The 12,413-nt window shown below is 52.6% G+C and overlaps 1 protein-coding gene across 3 annotated transcripts in view; it reads left to right on the top strand.

Moving 5' to 3' along the window:
• The first annotated feature begins 1,093 nt into the window (after nt 1-1,093).
• Nucleotides 1,094-12,413, top strand: part of LOC103704938 (Ribophorin I) — a 51,661-nt gene continuing 40,341 nt past the window's right edge. For 2 of the 3 annotated variants that reach the window (XR_003385244.3, XR_003385245.3), the window contains exon 1: nt 1,094-1,267. Coding sequence is in view for 1 of the 3 variants with exons in the window: in XM_008788463.4 (XP_008786685.3) it covers nt 1,166-1,267 (102 nt within the window). In the remaining 2 variants the exon portion in view is untranslated. The remainder of the gene's footprint in view (nt 1,268-12,413) is intronic. The other variant, XM_008788463.4, reaches the window with a different exon arrangement.

The raw sequence follows: 12,413 nt of genomic DNA, 5'->3' as shown, positions 1-12,413 counted from the left end.
CTAAGCGGGTAGAGTCCTAGCCCGCCTCCACTTCGGTGAGAGTTCATTGTCCATTGCCTCTCTTTCTTAGCAGCAGATAGAACACTTTTTCCAACATTTTCTCAGGAGGACGGCTGTGGCTGCAGTGACATTAGAGATCAAGGACTTCTTGGATGAAGAGCAGAGTCGTTAGGAGAAACCAAAGAACGCTGCTCTTCCATGGCAGCAGGCAGAACACTTGTTCCATCATTTTTTATTTTGAATAATCAAAATATTTGGCCATGAGAAACGATAATATAGTTTAATTGAGATCTTGAATCATGCTATTGAATTACTTGCCATTTTTTTTCTATACTCAGAATGTCTTTATTTTTTTTTTATTTTTTTTGCTAAAACGAATGATTCGTACATATTTGGTATGGATATATCTAATAAAGTCAGAAAATAAAAAGTCCTGCAACGCTCTAAGCAGCTTTTCCATCCCAACCCATAGGGTGCCTCTAGAGTGACTGGCTACGTAAGACGCCACCCAATCTACGGCCTCGTTTACCACTCTGGATGCATACTTCGCCTAAAAGGTCACTCCATTGCTCACCATAGCTCAAATATTTCGAAGCATAGGGTAGCTTCTATTGAGCTAGAGCCATCCTTAATCTAGCCAACCACAGTGGCCGAGTCGCCCTCAATACCTATTTTGTTCTCGCACTTAGAGTGAGCGATAGCGATAGCAGTAATGTTGGAAATGAAGGACTCATTCACGCTCAAGAGTATTTCAATTATTTTTAATTTTAAAATAATTAAAAATAAAATAAATATATATATATATTTATAAATATATATATTAAAAAATAAAATAAAATAATATATATATATATATATATATATATATATATATATATATATATATATATATATATGTAAATAGTAATTTTTAAAAAATATTTATATAAATTTTAATATTTAGAAGGGTAAGTAGACCAAAAAAAAAAATTCCAATACAAGTTTTACCGGCGGCTTGCCCTCCATCAGTGATGAGTCCAATCGCGGATGGACGGTGATCTTGAGGCCGTACATGTAATCTCATTGAATGTTATCCGAACCGACGCTCGTGGATTTGGCCCCCTATGTGACTACAAAAGTCCCCGTCTCGAGTCTCGAATCCCTAACTCTGGCCCGATCGAGGGAGATGATGCCGACGGTGCCTCACTTCGTTCTCCTGCTCTTCTCGCTCTCGATTCTATCCTCCACAGCACGCTCCGATCTGGTGATCTCGAGGGTCGATCGACGGGTGAGCCCATCTTCTCATCTGCCCCGTCCTTCTATTCTCGATTTTTTTTTTGTTTTTTTTGTTTTTTTTTGAAGCAACTTATCGCTAATTTTAGTTTATTTCTATCTGGAAAAGGTTTGATCCGGAGTTGCTAATGAAAAAAAAATCTATTTTTGGGTAAAATCTCTAATGGGTTTTCATCTAATGGCCATAAACCGGATTCTAATTGGAGAAAAGCGCGAAACAGTATCTTATATGAATCCATAAGCACAGGCATATTTTGATGCGTAGGGAAGAGGTGAGGAGATAGTGATACAAATAGATTTTAAGGCGGATGGTTGTTGAGGCTATGGATTTGTTCTGAGAGCTGAATTGAAAAATCCTCTTAAAAAAAGGTTCCTTTTGAAAAATTAGGCCCTTTGGGTGGGGGTTTGAGGTCTGAAGACAAGAAAGCAGAGAGAAATATAACTTGAACGAATAAAGTATGGGAACTGTTGCTGGAAATTGGACCCGGGGGCCGCCGCGAAGCCGGGGAAGGAGAAGCTCCGCTGCTACAGGGGGCGGACGGCGGTGCGCCGGCTGGCTGCGTCCTCTGCTGCGGGGGGGGGTGTGCAAGTCCTGCAAGGAAAACCGGTGGCCGGGCTCCCCGGCTCCGGCCCTCCGATGCCTAAGTCAGAGGGGACAAGTATGTGAAGAGAGCAGGAAAGAGAGTATATGGAGAAGACAGCAAGAACATTTGGATAAGATAAAGAAGACGAAGAGGATGATGTCCTCAATTGCGTCTGTGCTTCCCGGCGGGTTCAGTCCCGGGGATCTGTTTCCGTTTTTGTTTTTCCCCTCCTTTGGTTCTCCCAGGTTCCCTTTTATAGGAGGGGATTACGTTACCTGGGAGGTAACCGGGGGATTTGTCCCTGTCCGTTTTAATTGGGCACGATTTGGCCCATTTATGGCGTAGTGGAGAACGGGGCCGAATCAGACCGGAACCAGGGAGTTGTCACGGTCGATCGGACCTGTTGGAGTGGTTGAACCGCCGGCCGTAGCGGGCCTGGGGTCTGTGGATGGTAAGTGCATTTATTACCGAATGAACCGGCGGCCAGGTAGAGCCATACGCTCTGATGGTTCAGTGATCCGGAGATCGTCTTGGGCCGTGTTCATTAAATGCCTGAGTGCATCGGAGACTTAAGGGAGTCTCATGCATTAATGGCAGGTCGTGCCGAACGCCTGCGGAGATCTTATGCCTTGATGGCTTGGAGATAGTGGCAGGTCGCAAGCCGTAGGAGTTGTCAAGTCCCTTGGACTTTAGGCGGGGGTTGAACATTTGGTAAAGGCATCGGCTCGGCAAGGGTGCCGAGCCGAGCTGGTCGCCCAATGGGGTTGCCTTTCTGGTCGGCGCTCTCTGGTCTCGGCCTTCTGGCCTCGGCTCTCTAACCTCGGCTCTCTGTGCTCGGCCTTCTGTGCTCGGCCTGCTGTGCTCGGCTCGGCCTATGAGCTCGATCACTTGGATGAGCTCGAGAGCGGAAGAGCCCGATCACTTGATGAGCTTGAGAGCGGAAGAGCTCGATCACTTGGATGAGCTCGAGAGCGGAAGAGCTCGATCACTTAGGATGAGCTCGAGAGCGGAAGAGCCCGATCACTTAGGATGAGCTCGAGAGCGGAAGAGCCCGATCACTTAGGATGAGCTTGAGAGCGGAAGAGCTCGATCACTTGGATGAACTCGAGAGCGGAAGAGCTCGATCACTTAGGATGAGCTCGAGAGCGGAAGAGCCCGATCACTTAGGATGAGCTCGAGAGCGGAAGAGCCCGATCACTTAGGATGAGCTCGAGAGCGGAAGAGCTCGATCACTTAGGATGAGCTCGAGAGCGGAAGAGCCCGATCACTTAGGATGAGCTCGAGAGCGGAAGAGCCCGATCACTTAGGATGGGCTCGAGAGCGGAAGAGCTCCATCACTTAGGATGAGCTCGAGCTTGCTGATGGATTTGGGTGCTATAATTACATTTGTGGGGTGGTCCATTTTTCCACCAACACTACCCCCCGACTTCCGAGTCCGAGCTGCTTTTTGGCTCGGGCGAAGGAAGTAGTTCAGTCATCGATCGTCCTGGTGCTGTGAGCGTTCTTACACCAAGGCGACTGAAGACGCTTTTTCTGCTCGGAGTCCGTTCTTTGGGGACGTCGGCAGAAAAGAGTCCAAGAATAAAATAATGTAAAGACATTAAATGAATGGGTACCTTGTACCGTGTGCGTCCTTGCGCCGAGGCGACTGAAGACGCTTCTCTGCTCGGACTCCGTTCTTTGGGGACGTCGGCAGAGAAAAGTCCAAGTAAAGATAAATGAGAATGTAAAGACATTAAATGAATGGGTACCTTGTTCCGTGTGCGTCCTTGCGCCGAGGCGACTGAAGACGCTTCTCTGCTCGGACTCCGTTCTTTGGGGACGTCGGCAGAGAAAAGTCCAAGTAAAGATAAATGAGAATGTAAAGACATTAAATGAATGGGTACCTTGTACCGTGTGCGTCCTTGCGCCGAGGCGACTGAAGACGCTTCTCTGCTCGGACTCCGTTCTTTGGGGACGTCGGCAGAGAAAAGTCCAAGTAAAGATAAATGAGAATGTAAAGACATTAAATGAATGGGTACCTTGTACCGTGTGCGTCCTTGCGCCGAGGCGACTGAAGACGCTTCTCTGCTCGGACTCCGTTCTTTGGGGACGTCGACAGAGAAATCCAATAATAGGTAATGTAATGTAAAGGCATTAAATAGATAGGTACCTTGTACCGTGTGCGTCCTGGCGCCGAGGCGACTGAAGACGCTTCTCTGCTCGGACTCCGTTCTTGGAGGGCGTCGACAGAGAAATCCAATAATAGACAATATGGAGACATTAACGTAGAAACATTAAGTAAATGGGTACCTTGTACCGTGTGCGTCCTTGCGCCGAGGCGACTGAAGACGCTTCTCTGCTCGGACTCCGTTCTTTGGGGACGTCGGCAGAGAAATCCAAAAATAGAAGAGCGGGCTGAGCTCGTTGGCTGAAGACGATGGAGCACGAGCCGAGCTCGTCCGGTCAGAGAGGACCGCTACTCATCTCGATGTCTCGAGCATCCCTATAGCCGGGGCATCCCGACGTCTCGGGGCATCCTGACCGTGGTCAGGGTAGGAGCACGAGCCGAGCTCGTCCGGTCAGAGAGGACCGCTAACTCATAGCCGATGGAGCACGAGCCGAGCTCGTCCGGTCAGAGAGGACCGCTAACTCATAGCCGATGGAGCACGAGCCGAGCTCGTCCGGTCAGAGAGGACCGCTAACTCATCTCCCGACGTCTCGGGCATCCCTATAGCCGGGGCATCCCGACGGATCGAGGCATCCCGACGTCTCGGGGCATCCTGACCGTGGTCAGGGTAGGAGCACGAGCCGAGCTCGTCCGGTCAGAGAGGACCGCTAACTCATAGCCGATGGAGCACGAGCCGAGCTCGTCCGGTCAGAGAGGACCGCTAATTCATAGCTGATGGAGCACGAGCCGAGCTCGTCCGGTCAGAGAGGGCCGCTAACTCATCTCCCGACGTCTCGGGCCGTCCCGATAGATCGGGGCATCCCGTTGCGGCAGGGCATCCCAATATATTGGGGCATCCTGACGTCTCAAGGTAGGAGCACGAGCCGAGCTCGTCCGGTCAGAGAGGATCGCTAACTCATAGCCGATGGAGCACGAGCCGAGCTCGTCCGGTCAGAGAGGACCGCTAACTCATAGCCGATGGAGCACGAGCCGAGCTCGTCCGGTCAGAGAGGACCGCTAACTCATAGCTGATGGAGCACGAGCCGAGCTCGTCCGGTCAGAGAGGACCGCTAACTCATAGTCGGGGAGCACGAGCCGAGCTCGACGGTGGAAGCCGATGGAGAACGAGCCGAGCTCGTCTGGTCACTTAAGACCGCACCCCGACGTCTCGGGCCATCCCGACGAATCGGGGCATCCCGTTGTGGCAGGGCATCCCAATATATTGGGGCATCCTGACGTCTCAGGGCATCCTGACCGTGGTCAGGGTAGGAGAACGAGCCGAGCTCGTTGGCTAACCTGAAAATAGATAAAATATTGAATTTATTTGAAGCCAAAGTGGCGTCCTGTACCTTTTGGAGATATTTTGATAGCTCTCGAGCTTCGAAGTCCCTCAGGACTTGGTTCGGCACCGGCCTTCTTTGGCTTGATTTTTTAGGTGTTTTGCGCTCGGGTTTCTGAGCTCGGTCTGCATGAGCTCGACGGGGGCTTCAGTGATGGCGACGCTCTGAAAGGGGAGCAATGTCGCGGGCGCCGTCCCAAGGACTTACGCCTGTAAGGAGGGAGTACATGCTGGTTTCTTGCTTGCTGCCGGAAGACAGAAGACTTGGAAGGATAATGGGATTTAATGGGGCTTGTACCCTTTGTCACAGAGGCTTACAATCCCATTTTAAAGCTCCATAACTTTCCTTCTCCAGACCTCAGCTTTTATTTCTCTTTCCCCCCAACTCGTTGACGTAAGACTTGGACTACTACTTCTCACTGGTTGCCCCCACATACGTTGTTGCAGCGGGAGCTGTGCCTGATTCGAGATGGCTCGGGAGTCAGGAGAAAGTTTCTTCCTCTGCTTAACATGATTCCGTGGAGGCGGCACAGGAGGGGCCTCCACTTGTTGCAGGCTTTGGGCTGCAAATAGCTAGCGCTTGGACTTGCTGCACAAGCGCATCGAAGTGCTCGAGTTGGACTTGTGGAACTTGATCTACCGGAGATCTTGATGGCGAATTTTGGACTGAGCGTTTGGGACTTGGAGCATGATACTCGAAGGGGAAACCCGCTTGTAGGGGGCTCCGGTTGAACTGGAGCCGGAGGAGGCGGTGCCGTTGGGATGCCCCTGGGTTGCAAGCTTTGGACAGCGGTAGCCAAGGCTTGCACTTGTTGCACCAGGGCATCAAACTGCTCCGGCCGAACTTGATGAACTGACTCAGCCGGAGGTGGCGAGTTCCGGACGGAATGCTCAGGACTGGGTGGAGGACGTCGAGAGGCATTGGAAGCCCCTTTGCTTCTTAGCTTCATGGCAGCGAACTCGGGCCCTTCCTCTAGCGCCAACTGTTGCTGGAAATTGGACCCGGGGGCCGCCGCGAAGCCGGGGAAGGAGGAGCTCCGCTGCTCCAGGGGGCGGACAGCGGTGCGCCGGCCGGCTGCGTCCTCCACCGCGGGGCGTGGGAGCGTCCGAAGAGGGGTGGTGCGTCCAGTCCTGTCCTACAAAAACCCGGCTGGCTGCGTCCTCCGCTGCGGGGGGTGTGCAAGTCCTGCAAGGAAAACCGGTGGCCGGGCTCCCCGGCGCCGGCCCTCCGATGCCTAAGTCAGAGGGGGCAAGTATGTGGAGAGAGCAGGGAAGAGAGTATATGGAGAAGACAGCAAGAACATTTGGATAAGATAAAGAAGACGAAGAGGATGATGTCCTCAATTGTGTCTGTGCTTCTCGGAGGGTTCAGTCTCGGGGATCTGTTTTCGTTTTTTGTTATCGTCTTTCCTTGGTTCTCCCAGGTTCCCTTTTATAGGAGGGGATTACGTTACCTGGGAGGTAACCGGGGGATTTGTCCCTGTCTGTAATAATTGGGCACGATTTGGCCCATTTATGGCGTAGTGGAAAACGGGGCCGAATCAGACCGGAACCAGGGAGTTGTCACGGTCGATCGGACCTGTTGGAGTGGTTGAACCGCCGGCCGTAGCGGGCCTGGGGTCTGTGGATGGTAAGTGCATTTATTACCGAATGAACCGGCGGCCAGGTAGAGCCATACGCTCTGATGGTTCAGTGATCCGGAGATCGTCTTGGGCCGTGTTCATTAAATGCCTGAGTGCATCGGAGACTTAAGGGAGTCTCATGCATTAATGGCAGGTCGTGCCGAACGCCTGCGGAGATCTTATGCCTTGATGGCTTGGAGATAGTGGCAGGTCGCAAGCCGTAGGAGTTGTCAAGTCCCTTGGACTTTAGGCGGGGGTTGAACATTTGGTAAAGGCATCGGCTCGGCAAGGGTGCCGAGCCGAGCTGGTCGCCCAATGGGGTTGCCTTTCTGGTCGGCGCTCTCTGGTCTCGGCCTTCTGGCCTCGGCTCTCTAACCTCGGCTCTCTGTGCTCGGCCTTCTGTGCTCGGCCTTCTGTGCTCGGCCTGCTGTGCTCGGCTCGGCCTATGAGCTCGATCACTTGGATGAGCTCGAGAGCGGAAGAGCCCGATCACTTGATGAGCTTGAGAGCGGAAGAGCTCGATCACTTGGATGAGCTCGAGAGCGGAAGAGCTCGATCACTTAGGATGAGCTCGAGAGCGGAAGAGCCCGATCACTTAGGATGAGCTCGAGAGCGGAAGAGCCCGATCACTTAGGATGAGCTTGAGAGCGGAAGAGCCCGATCACTTGGATGAGCTCGAGAGCGGAAGAGCTCGATCACTCAGGATGAGCTCGAGAGCGGAAGAGCTCGATCACTCAGGATGAGCTCGAGAAGAGGGCAACTGAGCTCTCGGGGGAGCCCGCGGAGCCGAGAAAGAAGCAGAAGGTCTCGGTAACCTCGACTCCCTCGGCGGCGGTGGTGGCCGAGGCGGGTTCTTCCCGCCCTACGCATCCCGAGGCGGGGCCTTCTCGCCCCGCTGTCTCCGAGGCGGGGCCTTCTCAGCCCGCGCGCCCTGAGGCTGATCGGAGAGAGGGCGCGGGCTCCGGGGGCTCGGGCTCCAGAACCCCGATGGCGCCCCCATGCCCGGCGCCCTTGATGCAAGTCCCTGGTCGGCAGGATGCTCCAGTTGCCGACCAGGGGAGGAGTTCAGCGGGTCCCGTGCTTGCACGCCCCGCTATAGTTGTGCGGCGGTTAGACCAGCCGCTCGCCCGACCCCAGCCCCTTAGCTCCCAGCCGGGGAGCAGTCAAGGAGCCTCGGGGTCGGCTCCACCTAGGCCAGATGGCGCTGGCCTCTCGGGCCCTTTGAGCTCGGAAGAACGGGTGCCCTTCGCACCCACCTGGTCGGTGTTCGAGGGCGATTCGGCCCTCGAAAACCCGCGAGTGGCGCGCGAAGTTTTTCGGCTCGCGCTGCTCCCGGTCGACCGGGCCATAATGCAGTCCATGAGCTACAACGCTTTTATGGACGCTACGCGCTGCAACTCCGTCCGGGTAAGCAAAATTTTTCGCCTGAGTAATCTGTATTGCTTTTCTACTAGCGGCGCCTTATGTTTTCCTTTGTCTTCTTTACAGTATTTGCACGAGACGGAGATGCTGATGCACCTGGTTCAAGAATACCGGGAGAAAGCCCAGAGGTGCCAGCGCGGCTATGAGGAGGCCCAGAGAAGGTACATGGCCGCCGAGGCGAAGTACCAAGCCTCCGAAGAGAAGTACCAGGCCTCTGAGGCCGAACAACGGGTGCTCCAAGAGAAGGTCGGAGCATCCGATGAAAGGATTCGAGCTCTGACCGCCGAGCTCGATGAAGAGAAGGGCGCGCACGCATTGGCAAGGTCCGAGCTGCGCGCCGCGGAGGCTCGATTGGCTAAGGCCGAGCAGGCGTTGGCCTCCCGCGAGCAGGAGGTGGGAGATGCCCGCCTCCGACATTCGGAGCTCGAGCAGGAGCTAAGGGGCCTCGAGCGGAGAGCCGCTTACCACGAGGCCCGGGAGATAGAGGCCCGGGAGCGCCCAAAACGCAGTGAAGCTCTTCCGTGAGTCGGAAGAGTTTCACGAACTCATGGCTGAGGAGGGCGTGAACGGGCTGATCCAAGGCTTCCGGGATTTCCGCAATCAGCTGCGGCGGCTTCTCCCGGATTTTGATGTTAACCTGCTCCAGCCGGGAGCAGGGAGGGCGGAAACAGAGGCAGAAACTCCGGAGGCGGAGGCAGAAACTCCGGGGGCCGAGGCGGCCGTAGCTGTCCCCGAAGTGACCGAGGTCGCCCCCGAGGCTACTCCTATTGCTGCCGAGGCCATCGAAGAGGTACCGGCAGCCGAGCCAACCACTCCTGGTACTGCCGAAGCCGAGGTGGTCGAGCTCGAGCCTCCGATGTAATTTTGTCATTTCTTGTTAAGTCGGGATGGCTTTCCATACTGTAAGGGCCAAACCCGGATTTTGTACTTAGCCTACGGGCCTTTTTGAAATGAATATACATTTCTTTTTTGAAAACTCGTCTGTCGTAGCCTAAGTTTTTCTGCTCGGATCCGTTTTAGGTTCCGAGGATATGGGCTCTAGGGCCTCAGCTTTTCCCGCCACAGGGTTTGAGTTTGAGTTTGGCTTGCCGAGCTCTATTGCTCGGTTCTTCGACTAATGGTATAACAACGCTTGTGCTTATACCAAGGATTTGGGCTCGGAAAGTTTTTCCGAGCCTAGTCCAGAATTCGACCAAGCCCTAGGGCGGTCGTTAGGACTTAAGACTTCTTAATGCGGCGAATTTCGAATCCGGGCCTCGAGTTGCCGGGGCGAACCGGATTCTTCTCTTGCAAATGGATTGGATACTCGTCAGCTCGTGACGGGGATTCACCGGACTTAGTACAATAATGTGTCGGTGTTATGAGCACTCCTTCGCCGAGGCGATTGAAGACGCTCCTCTGCTCGGTGTCCGTTCTTTGAGGACATCGGCAGAGAAATAGATAAAATGATGTAGAAACATCAAATACATAGGTACCTTGTGTCACGCCCCGAGCCCGAGGCGCGGCAGACGCCGCACGCCCGCACGGCGGGCCGCGCAGGCGTGCAAGGCAACGGATTACATCAAAGCAGATACAGATGTTCAAAATTGACATAATTATTTAAATTGTTCAAAAGCGAACTTACAAAATTTCAAAATAACATATGCCAACATAATTCAAATGTCCAAACTAAACTAACTAAAATGCCAATAACTGAAGAATCATCCGAAAATCTAACGCACTCCCCAATCCCGTGCGATCAAGCCTCTGGATCTGAAAAATAAAGAAAATAAAATAATGAGCTACACTAGCCCAGTAAGCAACAAAATACCCCAAAGTGGGGTCAGAGCATATCAGATCAAATACAGGATAATAAAATAAATCATAAATAACATTGTTTTACTATTTTCAAAACTTATTATCATTTTTTTCAAAAACTCTGATACCAGAATCTCAACATGATAGGCTACGGCCACGTAACCCAGTGGCATGGGTTGCACAAGGTGCCAAACACTACTATTATTAAGCACCGGTGGTACGGTATCCAAATACCACTATTCTAATCACCGGTGGTACGGTGTCGAAACCGGTTCCTCACAGATTACAAGTCGACAGGGCCAACGTATAATCCCCATTGGCGGGGCCAGAACAGAACAGAACAGATCATAGCCATGCTGAGAATGCATATATACAAATATAAATTTCATAAATTGTCTAATCATATTTTACGGATTTCAGAGCATATAACAAAATATTCAAATGAAATTTAAACATGCCAGACCCATTTTACAAAACATGTTTCAAAATTAATCCACTAATAATTATTTTACCAAATAATTTCGAAAATGCACTTTGAAGCATTAAGTTACTTACCTCTACTCGCTTGATTCCTACTTCAGGTAGACGGATCAGGTTCACCTGTTAAAGTTTAATTAATTTCTTGTTAATTTCAGACTAAGCAAAATTCAAAAATAATACTATTGGACATGGCCCATCAGAGCCCAAAGTTGGCCCATAATGGGCACGGCCTGATAGGGCCCATATCGGACTCGGCCCAATGGGCCCGCATAGACTCGGCTAAATAGGGCCCCCAAGGTTGGCTTCTAATTTGTTCATTTATACAATAAGATTTTTTTGCAGGGACTAATACTTAATTACAGGGTACTATTCTATAATAAAACTTGAGTGAGGGGACTAAATAAATATAGTCGGGGGCCTTTATGTAATAAATCTTTCCTATAGGGATCAAATACAAATTACTGAAAATCCTATTTCTGAAATAGCATACTGCCAAGGGCTTAACTGCAAATAATCTGTTTACTGGTCTAATGGGTTTGGGTTTCGGGTCCCGGGTTTCGGGTTCGGGTCCCGGGTTTCAGTTCAGGTTCAGGTTCGGGTTTAGGTTCGGGTTCGGATTCGGATTCGGATTCAGGTTCGGGTTCGGGTTCTCAGGTTTGATCTGGGTTTCGGGTTCGGATTTTTTTTTTTTTTTTTTAAACCGGGCCTATGTTGGGCCCACAGTGAACCGGGCCCAGATCGGGCCCAGTGTGAACAGGGCCCATGTTTGGCCCTGTTCGGCCCGTAGGGTCGTCTTCCTCCCCCAATCCCCCCCACGGCAGGGGAAGACCGAGAGGGAGAGCGGAAGAGGAAGGGGCGGCGGCAGCGGCGGCGGGGTGGCCGGAGGCCACCCCTCAGTCGACGGCCAGCCGGCCGCAGTGGCGGCCGGCGGTCGTTGCGGTGGCTGGGGTCGAGATCAACCGAGAATGCTCTCGGTTGATGGGGCCAAAACAGATGGAGGAAGAGGGCTTACCGGCGGTGGCAGAGGCGACGGAGGGATCTCGGCCGAGGGAGGCTCGATCCGGTGTCAGGCGGCGGCGGCGGCGGCGGCGGCGGCGACGCTTGAACCCAAGGAGATGGGTCTCAGAACAGGGGGTGGCCGCGAGGGGGATCCGGGCGGCGCTCGGTCGGGAGGGTACACCGGTCGGAGAAGAGGAGAAGGGAAGGAAGGAAGAGGAGGAGGAGGAGACGGAGGAGAGGGAGGGCTCGGTGACAGTCTCAGGAGGAGGAGGAAAGGGGCTTTATAGCCCTATGGTAATGGCTCTCCGCCGCGTGAATCACGGCGGCCAAGCGAGATCAGCGGCCGCTCGTGCGGCCGCGGGGTGGACGCGAAACCACCGCGATGTAGCCGCGGAGGGTCCGCGATGTAGCCGCGGAGGGTCCGCGGCGTCCTTGTGCCCGGAGAAGTCGGAGGGGATCGCGTCTGCGATCCCCTGTTCTGCCCCTTCCAAAAGAGGAAGACGGGGCTGAAGTCGGCTGGGGCTGCCGACTTCAGCCCGAATCTCACATTCTCTCCCCCTTAAAAAAAATTTCGTCCTCGAAATTTAAGAGATCTATGTCTTTCAAATTTAGAAATGCTCAGCCTATATAAATCCAAGATCTCATTCTTCTCGATCAAAATCAGTGTGATAGATAACTTTGAATCAGTTATCAAAAAAATTCATATAACTCGTAAGATTAACACTAAATAACAGACTGACTAAAATTTC

The sequence above is a fragment of the Phoenix dactylifera genome, chromosome 3 (assembly GCF_051530095.1).
Source record: "Phoenix dactylifera cultivar Ajwa chromosome 3, Ajwa_hap1_PhDact_Kaust_v1.1, whole genome shotgun sequence".
In the NCBI taxonomy this organism is placed as follows: Eukaryota; Viridiplantae; Streptophyta; class Magnoliopsida; order Arecales; family Arecaceae; genus Phoenix; species Phoenix dactylifera.
This window is presented reverse-complemented; position numbering and strand designations above follow the sequence as displayed.